Source organism: Populus trichocarpa, chromosome 8, assembly GCF_000002775.5.
Source record: "Populus trichocarpa isolate Nisqually-1 chromosome 8, P.trichocarpa_v4.1, whole genome shotgun sequence".
Taxonomy (NCBI): Eukaryota; Viridiplantae; Streptophyta; class Magnoliopsida; order Malpighiales; family Salicaceae; genus Populus; species Populus trichocarpa.
The window spans coordinates 2,418,972-2,442,441 of NC_037292.2; the positions used below are offsets into that span (position 1 = coordinate 2,418,972).

General features: G+C 34.6%; 4 protein-coding genes across 5 annotated transcripts; 1 reads left to right on the forward strand and 3 right to left on the reverse strand.

The window, feature by feature from the left end:
- Positions 1 to 27: 27 nt before the first annotated feature.
- Positions 28 to 2,405, reverse strand: LOC7457881 (uncharacterized). The gene is made up of 2 exons (XM_002311992.4): positions 2,038 to 2,405; positions 28 to 863 (listed from the first exon to the last, which is right to left on the reverse strand). The coding sequence occupies exons 1-2, from the start codon at positions 2,114 to 2,116 to the stop codon at positions 211 to 213; spliced, it is 732 nt and encodes a 243-aa protein (XP_002312028.1). The 5' UTR covers positions 2,117 to 2,405; the 3' UTR covers positions 28 to 210.
- A 4,257-nt stretch (positions 2,406 to 6,662) lies between these two features.
- On the forward strand, positions 6,663 to 11,945 carry LOC7457882 (transcription factor GTE6). The gene is made up of 9 exons (XM_002311073.4): positions 6,663 to 6,908; positions 7,117 to 7,240; positions 7,337 to 7,561; positions 8,019 to 8,096; positions 8,497 to 8,721; positions 8,833 to 8,931; positions 9,164 to 9,222; positions 11,051 to 11,201; positions 11,280 to 11,945. Exons 2-9 carry the CDS (start codon positions 7,124 to 7,126, stop codon positions 11,478 to 11,480), a joined length of 1,155 nt encoding a protein of 384 aa, XP_002311109.2. The 5' UTR covers positions 6,663 to 6,908; positions 7,117 to 7,123; the 3' UTR covers positions 11,481 to 11,945.
- A 1,349-nt stretch (positions 11,946 to 13,294) lies between these two features.
- Positions 13,295 to 16,051, reverse strand: LOC7457883 (elongation factor 1-alpha). Its single transcript, XM_002311993.4, has 3 exons — positions 15,899 to 16,051; positions 14,637 to 15,118; positions 13,295 to 14,496 (listed from the first exon to the last, which is right to left on the reverse strand). Exons 2-3 carry the CDS (start codon positions 15,096 to 15,098, stop codon positions 13,609 to 13,611), a joined length of 1,350 nt encoding a protein of 449 aa, XP_002312029.1. The 5' UTR covers positions 15,099 to 15,118; positions 15,899 to 16,051; the 3' UTR covers positions 13,295 to 13,608.
- A 2,442-nt stretch (positions 16,052 to 18,493) lies between these two features.
- On the reverse strand, positions 18,494 to 21,760 carry LOC7469758 (uncharacterized). 2 transcript variants are annotated; one of them, XR_002983381.2, is made up of 4 exons: positions 21,406 to 21,760; positions 20,007 to 20,257; positions 19,151 to 19,268; positions 18,494 to 19,001 (listed from the first exon to the last, which is right to left on the reverse strand). XR_002983381.2 is itself a non-coding variant. In XM_024607302.2 (4 exons), the coding sequence occupies exons 2-4, from the start codon at positions 20,218 to 20,220 to the stop codon at positions 18,994 to 18,996; spliced, it is 387 nt and encodes a 128-aa protein (XP_024463070.1). In that variant the 5' UTR covers positions 20,221 to 20,257; positions 21,406 to 21,755; the 3' UTR covers positions 18,494 to 18,993. The 2 variants fall into 2 exon arrangements, 1 of the variants encoding a protein (XP_024463070.1); XM_024607302.2 differs by having other exon boundaries at positions 19,151 to 19,315; positions 21,406 to 21,755.
- Positions 21,761 to 23,470: the final 1,710 nt, after the last annotated feature.

The following is a 23,470-nucleotide window of genomic DNA, read 5'->3' on the forward strand; positions in this document are numbered from 1 at the left end:
AACTTTCAAGCATAATAGACGTATTCGTAACATTAAAATATAAACATCAAATATTGGTTATTTATCTTGTCTGAGAAACCTTGTCTCGCAACTATGAAAAAAAATGCCCATTGGCTCAAAACTAGGCCAGAGCTTATCGCAAACCGTCATGTAAAATCAGGTCCTACTGTTCTCAAAACCTTGCAGGCCAGTCATCACCATATTTTCCTATCACAGATTTTTGAAAGCAGACTCGTGAGCAGATTTTTTGGGGGTCAGTCTATTCAACAATGCCTTGTTATGACAGTGCTCTGCATCAACAAAGTAGAAATTTCCGTTGGCCTTAAATGTCACAAAAGGCCTGTTGGTTTCTGGAGGCCGGATATCAGCAAATTTGATAGTCTTTGGAATGTAGATTCCCAACCAGGACATCATCTCCACTTCAAAACTGTCTGAGCCAGGCTGCCATCTAAGCTTGTGGATGTAAGGGCTAACAAACCAGTGTAGAGCAGCAGTGGTCGAAGCACTAAAGAATATGACAGAAGAAGCAACTGCCCCCTTCAGGATGACATTTGAGTCTTGAGATGTCATAAAAGTTATGACAGGACCCAAGGATACGGACAGGCAGCAGGTTGAAAGAGAGAGCAATTTTACTTTCTTGACGGTGGATGAGATCGGACCATAATATACTACCCCAGTCTCTTTTTCATCCTGCCCCACTTCCTTCCCTCCACGGGGTCCAATGCTGATCTTATTGTCATCTTCTGTTGTTTTAGCTTGAGATGCCCATCTTTTCTGAGTAGCAGCAAGAAGAGTGTCATGGTTGAAGTTGGATTTGGCGCACAGACTGTGTGACCATGTGCCAAACTGACAAGGATGATAGCCTAAAACAGAGAAAATTAATAACAATAAGAACATGTAAAGCATTGTCTCTTTAAGTAATGCTCCCAGAAACTAAGTGAATGTGCTTTTACATTGGTTGACAGGCATCTCCAAACAAAAGCAGACATTACTACAGAACAGATTGCGATAAAACACGAAAAAAGCAACTATAGAAGGAACAATCTGCATTTGACTCATAGTAAGAATCTTCAGTGTTTGATGGAACTGTTTTAAAGGTGAGAGACAATCTGGTGAACAACAAGGGGTATTACAAACAAAGATTGGCCAACACAAACTGGTTCAAGAAAGTGATCCCTGAGCAAGATTAAAATATCTTTTTTGGTCTGAAAATTTAATTAGTACTGGAGTGTGTTTTGGTCCAGGGAGCACAGGACAGAAATTGTGACAAAGCAAGATGTGCAGGGAAAAACGATTCACACAACAACAGTTGAGAAGGACCACCTTGTAACAAAGTACAACAAATTTAATTCATGTAAACTGGTTGATCCTGTATCTTTTATCAACTGCTGAATTTGTCCACCAATCAATTAAAACTGCAAAACTACAGGCACCAAGCCAAATGCATTCCATTCCCAGCTTCCAAAATATCAAATATTTTTGTTACTCCAGCAACATCAAACCATTCACAAATGCATCTCATATAGTTCACATATGCTCAGATATTGAGGGTATTCAACAAATATGAAGACTAGTTCCCATCCAATGGCATCATATATAAAATTCCTATGAAACTAATCAAAAGGCTGAAACCTTTGCAGTACAACTTGTATATAAGCCCCCCCCCCCCCCCCTCACAAAATCCAGACCTGGCCTGCTCTTTCTCCCCTGTTGGGAATGTCAGGACATTTTAAATTCAACACCACCCCTGAAAGCACAGAAATGATCACGGGTCTCTTAAACTTTTCTAATTCTCAATGTTTATGTTTTTCAAAATTAAAATCTTTGTATGTACGAAAGATTCCAGCTTTAGTCACTCTGTAACAAAACATGACAAGATTTAAAGAAGTCGGTTTCTTCTCCAATCAAGTATTAGATATCACAACATAAATTTCAAGCTAATCATTGATTTGTGCTCTTTTAAGTAAAAATGAGATTGTGAAATGCAAGCCCCCACGAGGCAATAAGTAGATTGGGAAAGAAAATGAAGAGAGAAACCTGAGTGGAAGTTTCTGCTGGCTGAGAATTGTTTGGTTTGAGATCGAAGCAAGTGAAGAAGAGCTGCTCCCCTCGCCATTTCTTTGGGCTCCCTTGATTTCTTGATTCCCGCAGGACTTCCTTTCTGAGTGAAGTATCCAAGCCCAAGGGTTTGTATTAAAGGGTCTAAGATTTTCAAGCTAAATAATATATTTTAATGTAGAAAATGATTCGCTGTTGAAATACTATTTGGTCTAGTGTATGCTCCTAGGACAGGGTAGGGTGATACAGATCCCTCGTTCAAGCCATGGATTGCTTCTTTCTTCTTCTCTTTTCTTCATTGGACTCCACGTAGCTAGTGAGAATGGGTCCTCTGGTTTAGTTTATTTGAATATGATTAATCACCCTCCATTAACTTGATCAATTATGGGCATTTTCTAGAAGAGAAATGTAAGAGATATGAACATGTTTCTCCGAAAAAGTCACCACATGGACCCCTATTTTGTATATTTGTTAAGAATGATATCATTGTGTCTATCCGGTAAGAAAAAATGGAGATTTTGTTTATCAAATATGGATGTAATCGGAGCACCATTTAAGCATATAAACTGAATATACACGATTTTATCAGTATATTTTTATATATCATTATCAAAAAAAAATATTGGATCAAGAAAAATATATATGTATAATTTTTTAAAATTCTTTGGTGTATTGGACTGACACGCACCAACACAAACATGCCTTAATGAAGGTGCATCATGGGCGGGCGTGGGCACGTTGGGTCTAGCCATTATCAAGCCTAAAGGTTGCTGGGTTTGATATATTTGTCAGACCCAAGTATTATTAAGTCTCACTCTGGTAAGTGATGCCAAGCCTAGTGGCTTGGTTGGGTGCGTTGCAAGGCCAACAAGACAGACCTAACACGTGTTTCCTGAAAGTGTTGAGCCCGATGATTTTTGTTATCATGGCCCGAGCATGGTCGTATTCACTATACCCACAGATTCAAACATAATATCTTAACCCAAAGCCGTCAATTCTAAAAAAAATTATATAAAATCTTAGAGGATTTAATTTTCAACAGATAGACTTGATTAAACACGTGTAAACTCCGCTGACACCAATAGGTGTATTAATATTTTTCATGGCCCGCCATGTCTTTATTTTTTAGCCGAATAAAATGAGTGATAATGTGATATACAACTCAAAATATCATAGAGGTGAAACTATACCTGAGTCCTTTCTCTCCACAAAAAAACAAGACTTATGAACTATAAATACACTGTGAGACCATTAAAACAAATTTTCTCAATCTTCATTTTCTGTTGCATATATATATATATATATATATATATATATATATATATATATATATTTTCAGAGCATTTCTCTCCATAATATTATTTTATTTTCTTTTTTTCTATAAAAATATTTATTTAAGCATAAAAGAGTCCCTATCTTTACCAAAAATAATCTTTTGCAAGTATTGATTATAAGCTACATTGACCTACCAATCACTAAATTCAAACTATTAAACATTTTAATTAAAAGAATGAATAAAATTATTATAATTAATTAATTAACTAATTATTCAACATAAAAACCATACTCCTAATCTATTAGAATTTTTAAAACTTCATCATAAATATAATCAACAAACTTAATTTCAACGCGAACTTATAAAAGAATTCTGGTAATTAGATTACCGGGTAAATTTTGGTTAATCAATTTTATTAAAATAATATTATTTTATTCTCTTTTTTCTCTCTTTATATTAAGGTCAAGTGAATTACTAAAAACCCGGCTTTAAAAGTCTTGGAACCATCAACCCAATCATCTTTTTGGGACTCGATCTTTTTTTTGTTCGATCATAAGAGATGATAGAACCATTACAAAACAAAACTCCCACCATGAAAACCAAGATCTGCATGTTACTTTGCTCGGAACGTAGCTTTCTCTCTCCTTCCCTCCCCCTCCCTTCTTAATTTTCTCTTAACCTTCCAAATCTAGGGACCAATTTGTTTTTTTTTTTTTTTTAATAAAGTTTAGGGATCAACACACATAAATCTCGAATGCTAAGGACTAAGAAAATCACTTGAAATGATGTCATTTTAGTCGAAACCTCATCGTTTTAGTTGTAATTTACATTGTTCATGAACAATGCAAATCAACCTATAACTATAATAATGCTACACCAAAAGAATTTTGTTAATAAATTATTAACATAAGAATTATAACCTTTTTCTCAAAATCAAACTTGAATTAATATTTTTAATATTTTATTTTTTTACAATAAGAAATATCATCTTATCATTCTATATGTTCGTTGAAACTAAGAATATGTTTAAGATTGTGGTAAAAATTATTATTCAAAGTATTTTTTGCTTGGAAATGCATTGAGATAATATATTTTTGATTTTTTAAAATTTATTTTTGACATCAACACATCAAAACAATTCAAAAAAATAAAAAGATCAAAATTCTTGGTTCAACAACAATCTCAAACTTACCCTAATCTATCTGCATATGTAATTTTAAAGATACATCTTTTATATCGGTTTACTGCTTTTAAAGAAATTTTCTAAATTCTCCACTCCAAGATTTAAATAAATAAAAATAAAACACCCCTCTTTGAATATAAGCCAGCTCCTTGAAATTAACCCGGATTAATAATAGCACGAGAGATAAACACACACAAATCATCTTTTCACGCAATTGCAAATTTTAAGCATTACACTAATTGCATATATATATATATATATATATATATCGAAGGCTCTAAAGTTGTCTTACATTTAAAATTTTAATAATATTGCTTCGCTGTTTAGCCCAATCTATCTGTTTCAATCGTTATCGAGTTGGTTATCCAGTCTTTCTAGAGAGCCTTTATACTTGACAGCTTCCTTCATAACCAGTTCCTGCAAGAGTCAAACAGCCGATTTCTCCTTTACTTTTCTCTTTCTAGTAACCTATCTCCCAACACATCACGGCTACAGCACTACCTTGTCCTTTCTTTTCTCCATTTGTATTTCTTTATGAACTTACAACCCAGTCCTCTTCCAGAAACACTACAAGAAAACAAGAAAAAAAAGAGAGAGAATTATTCAAATGGAAGGAAATACTTCTGTGTCTAGACAGGAACCCTCCCCTAGAAAGAAGAAGAAGAAGAAGACATCCCCCTCTCTTTGTCCCTCTCTGCTTCCTTTATATTGATGGATCTTGGGCTAGCAAATTAATCCTTCACTAACCATCTCTCTCTACTCCTCAACCTCAAGTCTCTCTCTTTTTTAAAAAAAAGAGGCACGCAAAATGGAAAAGACCACCAAAATCTATCACGATGACTGGGAATTAGAGTCTGAAAAAGACCTCTCCTTCTGTGATCTCCCATCATTCCTCATCAAAGAGCCTGAACCCAACAGTTATCACCATGACGATCAAGAACAAAGAAATTCTTTCTCAAGCCAAGACTTGTTTGAGTTCTTGCCACCTGATCAGGACACAAAGACAAACTCTCCGCAAGATATCATCTTCTTTGGAAGAAACATGCTCCACAAAACAAAGCAACCCGCCAACAGCCCTAACCCTCTATGTTTTTCAGCTCTCTTGTCGAACAGAAGCAGACGTTCACATTCACTTCACGTAGAGACCTCAAAAGCTTCTCCCACCCCAAAACTAACTGGAAGTTTCCGGGACCAATACTCAAGTAATAATTCAAGAAAGCACAGGGTCTTGATCGGATTAGCAAAGATTCCACCAAAAATGGAGCTTAGTGATATCAAGAGAAGGCAGAGTCGCCAGGCACCGGTACCAATGATCCCGGCTCCGATGCTGGCAGTTGATGATGAAAAAACCCTTATTGCCAGCATTAATGGATCCTATGATGACCACCAAAAAGGCCGTGCGGGACTTGCCAAACCGTTGAAGTGCAGATCGCATCTTTCTCGTCTTTTAACCAATGCTTGTTTTAAAGGATGTCTTCCCCTCTTGTGATCCGGACTAGATCATCCTCCCATCAGACATAGATTTTCAGAGATTTTGTATATAGACAGACAGTCCATAAGTAATTATAATAAGTGGATTTTGCTCGATTATGGAACGGTTTTTCTACTATTCAAATCATTCCACTTGCGTGTAGTCCTTCTGAAATGTGGAGTCCGAATGTTCCACCGAGTGTTCTGCCACAAATGGGTGGGAAATTTGTTTGTATGGAATAGAACAAATCTGGTGTAAAAATTTCTCAAAGTTGAATTTAGCAGAACAATTCTTAATTTCCAGTGTATATAATCTCCACAAACAATCTACTTCCTCCAGAAAGTAAGCAATGCTCAAATTTCAATTTGTTGCTACCTTATAATTTTGAATTCAAATCTAGCAAAAGGGGGTGAAAATTCAATTATTTATTTATTTTTATTATTCCTAAACTAGTTCTAAATGAATTTTCAATGTGTGTTTTGAGAAAAAAAATTGATTTTTATGTATAAAAACTAATCCGAGGATATGATAAAAACAATTTAAAAAATAAAAAAGGTCAAATTAAAAAGAAAAAGACATATTAGAGGTCCGCTATTTTGGAGCCCTCACTCACACATTACAATTTACCATAAGAAAACGAGGAGAAGGGAAATAATCCAAAAAGAGAAAGAGAGAGGGAGAGAGAGAGAGGGAGAGAGAGAGAGGGAGAGAAAGTGAAAGAAACGGCGCCGTTACTCGACATATCACAACAACAAGAATAAAACCGACGCCGTTAAAAAGAGAAGGCAGGTTTTCGTTTCGCAGTTCGCTGGACAGAGAGTTGCGAAGCGAGACAGAGCAGTCTCTCTGCGCCTCGCCTGCTCTGTTAGTTCTACCACTCCCTGTATACTGTACCCGTATACATAAACGTATATCTCCAGGTACTTATACATGACATACAAAATATCTTACAATCTCGATTAGTACTTCTTTAGTCTAATTATGTTCATCATTCAGCAATCGTAAATAAGTTCCATCTATATATATATATAATCTAGTGGCTCCGTTTCTAAAATCAAGCTAAATAGGTATGTATGAGGGTTTATTAATTCAATTTTACAATTTTGGAATAATTCTTTTCTTTTTTAGCAATCAAATGGAAGCGATAAGCCCGTCGATTGTGGATTCCGGTAATCTCCCGATAAGAAATTCCGATGCCGAAGCAGAGGGTTTCAAGCATAGCGTGGATGAAATTCTTCAAAAAGTTGATAAAGTAAATGAAATTTTATATAATTTAATTTTTTCTAGCCTGTATTAGTTGCTTCGGAATGAGCTTGATTTATTTATATATATTTGAATGAATGTGTAGTTGGAGCAAAGAGTGAACGAGGTCGAGCAGTTTTACTCGAAGAATACAAGTAAAAAGCAGCAGAGTGGTTCTTCGAAAGGTGGAAGCTCCACTGTGAAAGATAAAGATAAAGAGAGGCATATTCCTAGTATTAGGAAACAGCAGCAAGATGCATCGAAACGAGAGGCAGCTGCTGCTAAGAGAATGCAAGAGCTTATGCGCCAATTCGGTACAATATTGCGTCAAGTAATGTATCAATCAATGCTGTTGTTATTGCTGCCCATTTTATTATTGATATCATTTATGTTTCTTCTGTCTGAGTGGTTACAACATAATTTCGTTTTTATCTGGAGAAAGAGTTGATTATCTTTTCTGTTATAAGATTTTAAGGTGGATTGAGAAATTGCTGTCTGAGTTTTTTCATATGTTATGGAAATTGGTTCCTGTTACCCCTACTACATCGCACTTTATGGTTACCAATTAGTTGCTCTGTGTGCTTGGAGAGTTGGTCCTAATTTTTTGTCTTTGTTAGCCATGCTTATTTTGTGAACTCATGCTACTAATGATTTGTTTTTATCTGATTTGTTCTGCCAAATCAAATCTATATTTGGATCTTGTTCTTGGATGCTAGAAGGTTAAAGAAAAAACAAGTGTCGCAAGGTAATTTTCAGTATCTAAAGTAATTTCTTTTTGTTGCGTTCAGATTACACAGCACAAATGGGCGTGGCCTTTTATGCAACCTGTGGATGTCAAAGGTCTTGGTTTGCATGACTATTATGAGGTGAAGTCTTATCATCCTTCTCAATATTCTATTCCATCCACATCCACTATATCAGAAATCACTTGAAGCACAGTTACTGATTTCCTTTTCCTGTGACTGCATAAGAGCCATCAAGTATAATTGCGAACACATTACGACAGATGCTGCCCCCTTATACACATGTATACATGTCATGAGAACCATATGGAGTTGTTTTTGAAGGAAAGTGAATCATGCTTTTCACGTTCAATTTGTGTGATCACGCGCATGCAAATGTGACTTGTTGCATAGTTGGAGACATGGCCCTGAATTTTAGTTGGTTCTATCATTTATTGTCTTGTTGTTAACTGCTCTACCATTTTAGAGACGGGTGCTTTCTGAATCTGACTTCAAAGAATTTGGCGCATATGGCATTCAATAGGTTATCGACAAGCCCATGGATTTCAGTACAATTAAAAATCAAATGGAGGCCAAGGATGGCACAGGATACAAGAGTGTAAGGGAGATATGTGCTGATGTGAGGTTAGTGTTTAAGAATGCAATGAAATATAATGATGAAAGAAGTGATGTTCATGTTATGGCCAAAACATTGCTGGGAAAATTTGAGGAGAAATGGCTACAGTTTCTGCCTAAAGTCACTGAAGAGGTATGTGCTAGTGAGCTATCCTAGTCCATGACCTTTTGCTAAAGTAAAAGGCAATTTTGTTGTCTTTTATTTCAACATTATTTTATTGAACACCAATCACTGTACCCACAGGAGAAAAGAAGAGAGGAGGAGGAAGCGGAGGCTCAATTGGATATGCAGCTTGCTCAGGAGGCTGCTCATGCTAAAATGGCTCGTGATTTGGGTAATGAGGTATAAAAAGGTTCACAAACTTTATTAAAAATACATAGAGTTCTGACAAAAGCTCATTGTTTCCTCTTCATGTGGTTGATGAATTAAGCTTTTTGAATGATCTATAAAAATATTCGTAAACATGTTGAAATTGGTCTTCTGTTGGTGTAATCAAGTTCGACCATGTATTTCATCTTGTTTTATGATTATGTTGGAAAATGCATGTTTTAAGAATCTGCGGTGACCCTTTCAGCTTTATGAGGTTGATATGCATCTGGAAGAGCTTCGAGAAATGGTTGTTCAAAAGTGCAGGTCAGTCATCCAACTTTGTGTGTGAGTGAATAATTAAAAAAAAAATCTAACAGGGCTCAACATTTCACTGTGCAGCAAGTCACTGTGGATTGTGGATTGGAACAAAATCATTCATTTTGCTATTAGGATCAAGTGAAATGATCGTTTTGCCTTTCTCAAACAAAATCATTAAACTAGCTATTAGAGGCAAAATAGTTTTTTCTATAGGATCCATCTGTCATTATCATATTGCTTGAGGATGAAACAGTCTTTTCACATTTTTGCTACGCATTAAAATGACTTAAACACCCTTAAAAGAAACGAAAAAAAAAGAACTTGGGGTTCAATGGCATTTAGGTCTTTTATTATTTGATTGCACAATGAAATGACTACACTGTCATTTAAAGCAAAAAAAATAAAACTGATATTCAAGGACATTTTAGTATTTTGTCATAATTTTGTTGTTATAATCAATTTCAATGAGGGTTAATTCAGTCTTTTCATAAATATAAATATAAATAAAAAATAAGTGGTTGGCTCTTGAGTTTTTCTTTTCTTTTCCTCTCGCTTCTCTCTCACCTCGCCCTGAATTTTGCACCAACCCTCGCAAAAAACAATTGTCCTGTCAATTTGTGTTTGTATCAATTTTGATCCTCATTCTTTTGATCGTTATTTGTCTTGCTTTTAATGTTTTTTTAAGTTTATTTTGTTTTTAATTTCGCCCATTGGCATTTTATTTTATTTAATTTTTCCATCCAATTTGATCCTCATTCTTTTGATTTCTATTTTTTTTTGTTTTTTATTATTTTCTTGATTTATTTTTTTCTCCAATTAGTCCCTCATTATTTTTTTCACTTAGTTTTTATATTAGGTTTGGTCCCCACTGTTTTGATTGCTATTTGTTTTATTTTTTAATTTTGGACAATTAGAAATTTTGCTTCATGATTTTTTCATGTTTGCTTTCTATAGGGAAATTTCGGTCGCATGACCAAGGTCACGAGTTTCAAGAATTAGCTCGATTTAACTTCTGCTTTTTTAGGTCTCTTTTTTAAATTGATTCTTTTTTTTTTCAATTTCATCCTTCAACATTCAGTTATTGTGCCTTTAGCTTTGTGATTTTTTTCATTTTTATTTTTGTAAGGTTATCTCAATCTTATAACCCAGGTCGCGGGTTAGTCAACTTAACTCAGGTTGACTCGGGTTTTTTTCGATGTTTTTTTTTTCAATTTCGTCTTTCATCATTTTGTTTGCTTGAGAGTTGACCTCCATTGTTTTATTCAATTTCTTCCATGCGAGGTCATCCTGGTCTCACGATCGAGCCGTGGATTTAGCATGTTGACTCGAGTCAGTTTTTTTATCATTTTTTAAAATTTATTTTTTCTTAATTAATCCTTCAACGTCTGCTTTGTTGGTAATTGAGCTTTGGATTTCTTTTATTTTTTTCTTTATCAGGTTATCCCATTTTCATTTAGTTTTTGCTTTCTTATCAAATAAGATCGTTAAGATCTTTTAAGAATATTTAAAGGGTTATTTTTCATATTATTGACAAACATTCATTTTTTTTCAGATAGTAATTGGTTTTTGTTTTTTTATTGTCATTATTTTTTTAATTATATTCTTAAATTAACTAGGATTATTAAATCCATTCGAATCAATGGCATGGGTTCTAGATTTTTCTTGCTTTAAAAATTTTATCATCACTTGGGCATCCTTTTATTTTGTTTGGAAAAATTTGACGAGGCCCTTATATTAGTTATTAAACTTATGAGTTACCTCTGCATGAAGATTTAAATTTTCAATTCTCAATTCTCTTTGACAACCAAAGTTAATTTTGAAAATGCCATTCCAGAAAGATGTCCACCGAAGAGAAAAGAAAGCTTGGGGCAGCTCTTACAAGGCTATCTCCTGAAGACCTGACCAAAGCATTGGAGATTGTTGCTCAGAATAATCCAGGCTTTCAAGCAACTGCTGAAGAGGTGGACCTTGACATCGATGCACAGGTCATAATTTATATCATAATTATTGCTTATATGATAGATTCTTGAATGAACCGCATGGTAAAGGAACAAATTGTGCAGAGCGAAACCACCCTATGGAGGCTAAAGTTTTTTGTGAAGGATGCGCTGGAAGTCCAGGGAAAAAGTGCAGCCAGCGCAGGTGGCCGAAACAACACCACTACCCCTAGCAATAATAACAATAACAACAACAAACGTAAAAGAGAGATTTGCGATGCTATTGCCAAAACTGCCAAGAAAAGGAGTAAGAAGCCCTCCTCTTGATCTTATTGTACCGTAGATAAGTGCTGTTATGGATTCTGGTAAGCTTTCATCTTGGTTGCCTTTTCTCACGGAACATTTTAGTGGGAAGTGATTGTTGCCATCAGAAAACGAGCCTGACAAGTATTGAGGGGAGAAAGCACGTATCTTGACTTGTCTCTTGGTGAGTGATATTTATCTTCTGTGAGAAGCTGGTTGCGACCAAAGCCATTCTAATGTGCAGCCGTTTCCAATTTTCCCAAAAAAAGAAAAAGCCAGATTCAAGTGCTGTTTCATTTCTTGCAACGTAAATCTCATCACTTGTACTGCTACGATTTTGTAAGATGTATGAGTGATACTCTTGCTTGGTGTAGAACAGAAAGATGGAACTTGAGTTTTCTGAACTTGTCATCTGGGAGCTACTGGAAGTTTACTGGCGGCAATGTTTATTTTTTTTTGGGTTCTGCTAGACCCCTTTTTTCTTTGCCACACCAGTTCTTGCTTCTCCTTTCAACTTCTCGTTCTTCCCCAGTCATGAACGAAAGTATGTTTTGTAGCCAAAGTACCTCTACGCAGAAAGTGGTGAGGAAGCGAAGGGGAGTACAAGAGCATGCGAGGGAAATCAGACTGTGGTGCCGGGGAGGAGGTGGCTGTCAATCAATCCAACGGTGATGGGCGAGGGAAATTGCTGGAGCTGGTGGTGAACTAGCTTGCACTTTCCATTTTTTTTAACCTTTTTAGGCCATTGGTTTCTCATAGCTTGATGTCGTCTCCTAATAGTCGTCTCAGTATATACAGGAAACTATGTCTTCTAGTATCCCCAGCTCCTTGGCCCCATATTTGCTCCAAGTTTGTGCAACTATTTCCCGGAAATCAAAGCACAAGTGTATTCATGATGATAAGTTGCAGTATCATCCCATGGCACACTGCAGTAGTGCACCAGAAGGTTATATTCATCAGAATGCCAAAGGAGGAAGCTCCCTCCGTTCTCGTTTATAGCACTGCACAATGGGACGAAACTTTTTATGGTAGAGAACAGCGAGGTGTTCGTGGGTAGGGTTGGGTCGGGCGGTTGGTATTCATAATTATATTCAATTTAATTTTTAATGTTTTATAAATTATAAATTTAATTTATTTAAAAAATTTAAACCCAAGTGAGTTTGGTATATCAGGTTAAACTAATTTTTTTTTGTTTTATAAATGTTACAAATATCAGCAGTTAAGCATATAAATTTTCTTATTCTGGACAAATATAAACATATAGTTAGCACTAAACACATGATATATTGAAACATAAGATAAAAAAAAATAATATTTATATTAAGTTGAGTGGTTTTTAAAAATCTCAACTTGCGTTCAACTATAATATTTATTTAATTAATTTTTTAATCCATTATTTTTATAATATTCATGTTTAGCAACATTCAGAAAATACAAATATTAGATATGACTTGATTGTTTTGAACTCGACTAGAAAACACATGACAGGATGCAAATAATACAAAAGAAGATTAGACCGTGTGGTATTTTGCAAGTTCACTTCGGTCGATGTTCGTAGGCCCAACATTAATCTATTACAATACTAGCCCTTTTTATCATCGATTTGGAATGTCAGCCCAATCCTACGAGCTGGTCAGCCACGTCTTTAACACCCTATCGATTTTGCAGACCATATCACCGAGAAATCTAGGCCCGTAAAAACTGGTTATTCGGTAACCTTAACAAGGATGCAAAGGAAAACATGGCATGCAATTAACATAATAATTAACGATAAAAATAGACTGAACATAAAAACTATAGACTTAATTTAAAATACTAACGATAAAAAAACCTATAGATGACAAAACTTCATATGGGGGGTTTCTCATTATCAAAATACTAGACTTAATTGAAAATACAAGCTGTTATGAAACTAGAAATATATCACCACCATCTTAATTTGAGCGACACGACAAAAATGAAGAAACTGCCTCAAGACTTGTATAGGCCACCGCCGATCAAGAACCCAATTCTGTGAAAAGCCTTGTGATGATGGTGAAGACACAAAACTAAAAATCTCATGATACACAGAAATGCATCCTTCGGATAGACAACAAAAGGACACCAAGTCATTATTTTTCAAATAGATTTCAGTAGAATCAACCTGCACGGTTCACTTGCCACCCTTCTTGACAGCAGATTTTGTCACCTTAGCACTGGAAGCATCTTTTTTCTCCACGTTCTTGATCACTCCCACAGCAACAGTCTGGCGCATATCCCTCACAGCAAAACGACCAAGTGGGGGATACTCTGAGAAAGTCTCCACCACCATGGGCTTCGTGGGAATCATCTTAATCATACCTGCATCACCGTTCTTCAGGAATTTGGGTTCCTTCTCCAACTCCTTCCCTGATCGCCTGTCAATCTTGGTGAGGATCTCAGCAAATTTGACAGCAATGTGACAGGTGTGGCAGTCAAGAACAGGGGCGTAACCATTTCCAATCTGCCCAGGATGGTTCATGATGATCACCTGGGAGGTGAAGTTCGCAGCCTCCTTGGCGGGATCATCCTTCGAGTTTGAGGCAACAAAACCACGCTTCAGATCCTTCACGGCAACATTCTTAACGTTGAATCCAACATTGTCACCGGGAAGAGCCTCTTGGAGTGCTTCGTGGTGCATCTCAACAGACTTAACTTCAGTAGTTAGTCCAGTTGGCCCGAAAGTGACAACTGTACCAGGCTTGATGACACCAGTTTCCACACGACCCACTGGGACCGTTCCGATACCACCAATCTTGTACACGTCCTGAAGTGGGAGACGGAGGGGCTTGTCCGAGGGCCTCTTGGGCTCCTGGATCTGGTCGAGGGCATCGAGGAGAGTTGGTCCCTTGTACCAGTCCAGGTTGGTGGACCTCTCAATCATGTTATCACCCTCAAAACCAGAGATAGGCACGAAGGGAATCTTGTCAGGGTTGTAACCGACTTTCTTCAAATAGGATGACACTTCCTTGATAATTTCATCATACCTAGCCTTGGAGTATTTTGGTGTGGTGGCATCCATCTGTGATAAGCATAACAAATTTACTTTAGTTTCAACTACCTCAAGCTTCCAAATTCCAGAATTTCACAACCAAAATTCTAAAGCAAGGTAAACAAGGAAAATGAAATGACTGGTGTAACTTGAACTGTGCACAAGCATACCTTGTTACAGCAGCAGATCATTTGCTTGACACCAAGGGTGAAGGCAAGAAGAGCATGCTCACGGGTCTGACCATCCTTGGAGATACCAGCCTCAAAACCACCAGTGGTAGAGTCAATGATGAGGACTGCACAGTCAGCCTGGGAGGTTCCGGTAATCATGTTCTTTATAAAGTCACGATGTCCAGGAGCATCGATGACAGTGCAGTAGTACCTGGTGGTCTCGAACTTCCACAGAGCAATATCAATGGTAATACCACGTTCGCGCTCAGCCTTGAGCTTGTCAAGCACCCAAGCATACTTGAATGACCTCTTGTTCATCTCAGCAGCTTCCTTCTCGAACCTCTCGATGACACGCTTGTCAATACCTCCAAGCTTGTAGATCAAGTGTCCAGTGGTGGTTGACTTGCCAGAGTCGACATGGCCAATGACCACAATGTTAATGTGACTCTTCTCTTTACCCATAATGAAATCTCAGCGCTTAACTGAAACTCAGAAAGCAAAATCATAGCGTGAGACCAAAATCACACACGGAAAGCAAAATTATATTTGACATTAATGTCACTTCAAGAGGAAGTATCAATAGAAAAATCTAAGAGCACAAGCTTACCAATTGGACAACAAGTCAAACCCAAAAGGAAGATTACAGCATAAAATTTAAAAAATATCAACAGCACAAATTGAAAACGCTAGTTAATTATATTTGATAAATTGGACAGCTAAAACGCATAATTTTGGATAAGAATAAATTAAGTAGCTTCTGATGACCTTCACATCAGTTGATCCAAGTGACAGTTTATAGCAATATTTATCTTGAAAAAATCAAATCAACATCTTCAGAAAATAAAAAATTGATTTAAAAGTTCTTTTAATACAAAAAATCAACAAAGAAAAGCATACAACAGGTAAAAAGCTGAGAAAATAACGGCTGAGCATTTCACAATCCTACAAATTCACATCTAATTAGATCTACCCAACAAACAGTGACAAAATGCTAAAACCACATAAATGAATTGTAATCTAATAGATCTTCGTATATAAATCTTCAAGGCAAATAAAAGGCACTAGCAATCAAGATAAAACAGATTGATAGCCGATAACACAGATCAAAACCACATATTAAAGTTAAAAATGCTAAACAAAGCAATCAAGAACTAAATATCAACACAAATCAACTGAACATCAGTGGTGATGAGGTGTCAGAGAGAATCGAATCAGACAAAAGGCATGACTGAAACAAGATAAAGGAGAGGGGGGTGGCGAACCTGAAGTAAGATGCAAAAACCCTAGCGGCAAGAGGATAGAAAAAGGAGAAGCAGGGGTGAGAGCGAGGAACGAGTGAAAGGGTTTGTAGTTATTTATAGCGCGCTGGAGGCATTTTTCTTTCCTTAAATGTCCTTCACTTGTTCCTCACGCAATTGACTATCAACGGCCTCTTCTCATGTCTTTTCACTGGAAAATAATCGTTTTCTATAAAAAAAAAATTAGGAGTAATTACCCTGTATTCTCCTTGAAAAGAAAGATAAATAGATAGTAAGCTAGATTATTGTTTTGCGCTGCTTGTAGGTTAAAATAATTTTTTAAATATAAATTAGATCATTCATCTATGATATAGATATATTGAAATATTTAGATATTATTAATCTATTTTTTAGTAGATAAAATTTTAATTATATACGGGTTGATCTGATATAACATGATCAACGTGACGGATTCAAAGATAACATGAAAGATTATTAAAAGCATAATTTGACTAAAAAAATATCAATCAATATTTTTTTTAATACTAAGAGGAAAACATATTAAACCGACCTATTATATTAATCTACCAAATTTGAAACTTAAATATACTCGTAAAAAGTAAATTGAAACAAATTATAAAATTCAATTTTCAATCAATTCAATATTAAAGAATGAAGCTGAAAAGAAAAATCCAATTAAAAAAAACAACTCGAGTTAACATGGGTTAATGTTCCAAACCTATAACCCTGGTCATACGATTAGAATAATCTTATAAAAAACAAATTATGAAACTCAATTTCTAATATTGTGGGGTGAAATTGAAAAAAAATAAAATAAAAAAGATAAAAAAACTCGAGTCAACTTGCCATGCTCGTAATTATGTAGTGAGATCATGATAATCTTATAAAAAAATATTATAAAGTCTAATTTTAAATTAACTAAATATTGAATGATGAAATTCGAGAAAAAAAGTAACTTAAAAAAACAAAAAAAAACTTAGTTATCACATTAAACCTATATTCCATATCATGAAACTAGAATAAATAACTTAATATTAAAAGATAATACTATAAAAAAAAAACCTAAACCTTAAAATTTATGTTAACACAAGAACACTCAAAATTTCTTGACAGTTAATCTAGTACGTGATGAAGATAAATATAAAATTACTCAAAATATTGACATTTACTTCATGTATTTCCTAGGATCACTCGGTTCATATATTATAATCAACAAACCATTCGGGTTACGAGAAACTAGTAAAAGTTCGATGACTATCTTGTTGCATAGAAATGGTTTATTTATAACTATGATTAATAAATCATTTATTGGGACGAAAGGGATCTTATTGTAAAAAATTTGTAAGGTCTCCGCAAGTATATTTCAGTGTGTTTTTTATAGATTTACCTGAATTGGAAATCAGAACTGTCATGTCCTCATACTTTGTAATCAAGAACTTTAGGTCAACTTTCATCTGCAAATGGCCATGTCACGTCCCGATTGAATAAGGCCCACAAGAGCGCTTTCCGGGTTATTATATGGAATAAGGAGTTGTTTGGATTTGCATTTTAAATAGTGTTTTTTTTATACATATAATTTTAGATTATTTGATATATTGATATTAAAAATATTTTAAAAAAATATAAAAATATTATTTTAATGTATTTTTTTAAAAAAATATTTTAGATTTTTTAAATAACCTAGCTTGATTAAAAGTTAAAGAGGGCAAAAATCATTGAAGAGAACATGGTGCTAAGTCTGAGATATCAAGATGTATTTAGGTTTGTATTTAAATTCATGTAAAATAGGCTTATTAAACTTTTAAGAACAGTGTTTATGAGTTTGATAAAGATTGTTTTTTAAAATATTTTTTTTGTTTAAAAATATATTAAAATAATATATATTTTTTTATTTTATTTTTAATATCATTCCAGAATCATGAAAACAAAATATTCAAATCATGACAAAAATTAAGTTAAACCTCTATTACAAACAACGTCTTAACCAGTCCTTAGAGACAAACAACCAATTGTAATAATCTTGCAAAAATATCCATAAAAACTATATTGTTTATTTATTTACTTTTTACAGAGTATAAATTTAAACTCGAAATCTCGTAGAGTGTATACTAATATCGATTAGCTGCACCAAATAATTAAAGAAAAGGTTGATTAGCCTAAGCTCAAGCCTGTAGGGATTTTTCAAGAAAAATAATGAAAGAAAATACAGCTTAATAGGCTCAAAGATAACGAGATAGACGGGCATTCAAAATATAGAAGAAAAAAAATGAACCATTCATTTTCTATATGGCCGGAGCTCACTAAATTCCGAAACAAACATCCAAGGAAAAAAAACAATATCACGCCCAACCATAAATTTCTTTTTCCGGGAGGCCCAATGGTCGCCCAGAATTGATTACACAAGTACACAACTAAGCAGTAGAGAAGGATATCTATAATTTGCCAGACCTTGATGATAGATCAAGACTTCTTCTCTAGCTTGCGGAGCTTTTTGACTGTCGATATACCGAGCCTATAAACTATATTTACATCAATATTTGTCCAGCAAGTAAGATTAGCAGACGTATTTTAAAAAATATCAGAGAACGCCTTGTAAAATGAACAAAGAAAAGTGGAAATCATAGAAAATATTGAACATGCAGCCATGGTGTTCAAAGACATAACATTCAGGAGCTACCAGCTACTAAAACACCAGTCCAACAAAATGTCAACATTGAAGACACAATAAAGACCCAGAAAATGACTCCAAACGTAATAGATGCCACCGTCGATCAAGAACCCAATTCTGTGAACAGCCCCGGGATGATGGTGAAGACATGCTAAAAATCTCATGACACAGAAAGCAAAAACCGAAAGATAGATGGCTAAGTTGAACCCAGTCTTTATTTTTATCATAGCTTTCGGTTCACTTTCCACCCTTCTTGGCAGCAGATTTTGTCACCTTAGCACTAGAAGCATCCTTTTTCTCCACGCTCTTGATCACTCCCACAGCTACAGTATGGCGCATATCCCTCACGGCAAAACGACCAAGTGGGGGATACTCTGAGAAAATCTCCACCACCAGGGGCTTCGTGGGAATCATCTTAATCATATCAGCATCACCGTTCTTCATATGAGTTAACCCAGGTCAACAAAAAATAAATCAAATATGCAAAATATTTTAATATAAATACTAACATATAACAATATAATTTGTAGCTGAAGAAACTTAAGATATAAAAATAGATCACGCAACATAAAAAGAGAGATAGGTACCCTGAAGCATGCCCACAAATAGCAGTCGGTCTATATTATCAACACGTTTCTGTATTGATTTTAGAACAAAATTCAATGATGAAACTCTCTTTCGAACACCTGAAATCTTTGCTGCATGCTGCATGATAAACGGTAAGGGTGCATCTTCCAACAACTGATCAAGCTCTGAAAACACAATTTTTTTTTATCGATGATCCAGGCTCAAATGCTCAATAACATGGAATAATCAAACACCTTAAGGATCAATGTAGAAAAAAGAATAAAGACCAATTCAAATTGCATCCACTATGGGAAGCTTTGTCCGTCTTTATTTGAACTGCTTGATACTCCATTCTTTCAATATAATTATAAATGTTGTAGTTGTATATTTGTTTATTAAATATTACATACTCCAAAAGATAACTAGGTATGTGGGCATGAAAAAACTCATGTTAAATCCATCAAATTATCATTAATAAAGAAAATGAGAAACTCTAATAACTATCCCACTTGTTGCTAGCATCAAATCACAGTGGTGTATTCAGTAGCATAAAAAAACAGCTGATGTATAGCAAAATCTTTGCTAATCACGTTACAGAGACAGATTAAACTGACCATTTATGATACTGGGTCAATTTCTAAATGATCAAAAGCATTTCTCCAAAAGAAAAGAAATCTCCAAAATGATCAAAAGGGTCTCATTTTAGCAACCTAAGAAGGTCTAAAAATAAAAATTTATAGCAAAACCAGGTGACTTGCAAACATTACAAGTAGAAAAAAGCCAAGGTGAAGAAACTACTTATCTTATCTCAAGCACCTTTTCTAAAAGCATAGAATTACAAGACCATAATGAGATTAAAAAGGAAGAAGAATTTACCTCTAGTAAGACGATCAATAGCAGAATTAAGTTTGTCTTGGCTATTGAGAGTGTCTTGAGCTTTAGAGTCGAGATCCTTAATAACAGTTGCCAGCATCGTTGATAAAGCCTTGCCTAATGCATCACTGCGGCTGTTAATGGATTCAGATTCAGATTCTTGAGGATTATTTTCGTTGGAATCCGGATTTTCACCCGTAGAAACTGATGGGTCCATTCAGATCAAAGCTTGATCAGTTGTTGAAAGATGCACCCTTGCCGTTTATCATGCAACATGCAACAAAGATTTCAGATGTTTGAAAAAAAGTTTCATCATTGAATTCTGTTCTAAAATCAATACAGAAGCGTGTTGACAATATAGACCGACTGCTATATGTGAGCATGCTTCAGGGTACCTATATCTCTTCTTATGTTGCATGATCTATTTTTATATCATTTCCTTAAGTTTCTTCAGCTACAAATTTTATTGTTATATGTTAGTGTTTATATTAAAATACTTTGCATATTTGATTTTTTTTTGGGTTGACCCGGGTCAACCCATTTGACCGGTGACCCGATCATTAGACTGGGTCGACCACCGGGTCGGGTTTCAAAACTATGGGTCCATTTATGAAGCCAGTCAGCAAGAGAGCCCATTGACGGAGGGGACGCTGTGTTTGGGGTGGGGGCGTATTACGGGCACAAGAGCTATGCGATTGAAATTGTTTTTTCTTTAATTAGGTTCTCTCTTTGTTTGCAATTATGTATGTTCATCTTCATCGTTTTGGCCTTTTAAAAGGCTTAAACGACGTCGTTTCACGGCTATGTATATATATAAAAAAAGACATCGGGTTTCAGCCGGGTTTGCCCATGTCACCCGGGTTCCGGGTCGACTGGGTTTTACCGGGCCAACTCCCCGCGCGGGTTTTTACTTAGATCCGGACCGATCCCAGGCCCGGGTTGGCCAGGTCCCAGGTCGACCCACCAGGCCGGTCCGGGTTTCAAAATTAAAACAATCAATATGAAAATAAAAGGTCTAATCATCCAAGGGAAACAAAATCGACCTAAACTACCGAAAACGTGATTTTTTCTAAAAAAAAATTATAAATACAGCAATCATTTTTTAAAAAAATCTTATCATCCAAGCAAGAACAAATCTTACAGAATCCAACACAAACGAAATCCTTTTAGATCTGTGTAAACAATTTCATACAAGATTAAAAAGGGCACTAACTATCAAATTTCAAGCAGAACAAAACTTAAAATTCTAGATTAAGACGGAAAAACCGATCACAAAACTTCGACAAATAAACCAAATTAGTAACATGAGACTTAATTAGACACTAATCAGCAATTAATATCGCAATCTTGATTAAAACACAATAGCAAACAGAGAGACTATAAGGATACACAATAATCTGACCTGAAGAAGTTTTGCTTAAACCTTAGCCGCGAGAGAGATGAGAAGCTGAGTAGCAATGGAGTTTGGAGCAGCTAAGAGAGAGTGTAGGGTTTGAGATATTTATGTTAATTACCATATGATACCTTTTCGTTCCGAAATGTCCTCTATATAAATTTAGAATACCTGATATATCCTTCTATTACTTTTCTAAATGTCTCTCTATCTCACCGCAGAAACCCGCGTATAACTGATCGGGAACTAATCGTTACCTTGAGATTGCAATCACGCGCTTTGGGAAAGCGTATGAGTGCGTAGAAATGTTTGTGTCCACATTCCGGCGAGGATACGTCAGGTGCATAGAGAAGAGAATACCATGGGAAAATTTCAGAGAAACGAGAAAATGCGTGCTGCCAAAGGCAGGTCGACAACGACGTCGTGTTGTCGTGTAATTTCCATGTCGTTTTGGCACAAACGGTCAAGTAAAAAAAAAGAAAAAATCCCAAACGCGGAGCATCACGGTCCATTTTATGCGTCGCGAAGTGGAAAGCCAATCACACAGGTGAGTGCCTTGAAAAGGTGATACAAATCCCACCACCTGCTCTGTTTAATCCCATTTTACTTGGATATGTATGGATGTTATGAATCGGTGTAACGATAAAAGTTATTTTTTATTTAAAAATATATTAAAATAATATTTTTTTAATTTTAAAATTTTATTTTTGATATTAATATATTAAAACAATGAATATATAAAAAAATATTAATTGAAAGTTAAAAATTAAAAAACAAAATTTAAATATTTTTGAAATATAAAAACAAACATGCTATAAAAGTTTTTTGAAATGTGATTTCAACCATGTTTTTTAAAAATTTAATTTTTTTGTTTAAAATTATATATATATATATATATTTTTTTTTTTTTGATGTGCTATATACTTTTTTTAAATTAAAAAAAATATTATTTTAATATATTTCTAAATAAAAAAAAATTAAAAATAATTACCATCACATTTTCAATTAAATATAATAATATAAAGCAAACATAAAATCCAACACAACACGCTGTTGTCAATAAATTAAGGAAATCTAGAAAAAAATCAAACCCAATAATGCATCTAGAAAACCCATTATCTCATGTACACCGCAATTAGCAAAGATAGAGAAGCGATATCAAGATGAGGCAAAGTAAGAGAAGTCCAACTCCAGCCAGGATGTTCCCATCTGTCGATGTGAGTGATCAAACGGTCCATATTTTTTTTAACTCATGTGCCCCTTGGGTAAAGGGATCATTCCACACCTTAGGTTAGGACGATATACCTCTGACTCTGACACCTTTTATATTTTTATTTTTATTTATGTGTTTTAAAAATATTTTTAAAATTTTAATTTTTTAATTTTTAATTTTAAGTTAATTTATTATTATTTTAATGTATTAATATCAAAAAAAATATTTTTTAAAATAATATTATTTTAATATGTTTCTAAACAAAAAAAACATATTAAAAAATAACTGTTACTTATTTTTAGAATAAAAAACCATGAAATATAATGTTTTTTCCTTTTTATTGGTGTCCTAATTTGACTCCACTAAATGAAATTTGATGTGATATCGAAAAATCCTAAAGAATCACCAAGAGAATTTATTAAAAGATAATTTCAGTTCAAAACCATTTTTAGGACAGGTGAAGTTGCGTAGTTACTCTATAACCAGTTCACAAAAAGGTAAAAGTAAGGATAAAATGGGTCTTTCTACCTGAATTCATATGTGTTTGGTATTGAGGTTATTGTTGTGGTTATGGTTTTAAAAAAGTTGTTTTATAAAAAGTACTTTTAGTTGAGGTTGGTTTGAAAAAATATATATTTGGTTAAAACTGTGGTTGAAATTGAGGTTGAACAAAAAGTAGTTTAATGTGTTTGGTTAAAAAAATGTTTTTCAAATTGAGGTTATAAAATAATTAAAAATATATATATATATATATATATATATTAATATTAATGATTTTTAATTTAAATATTGTAGATTTAACTATTGTTATTACATCATGAAATAAATAATATTGATATCAAATATTTTTTATTATTCTAT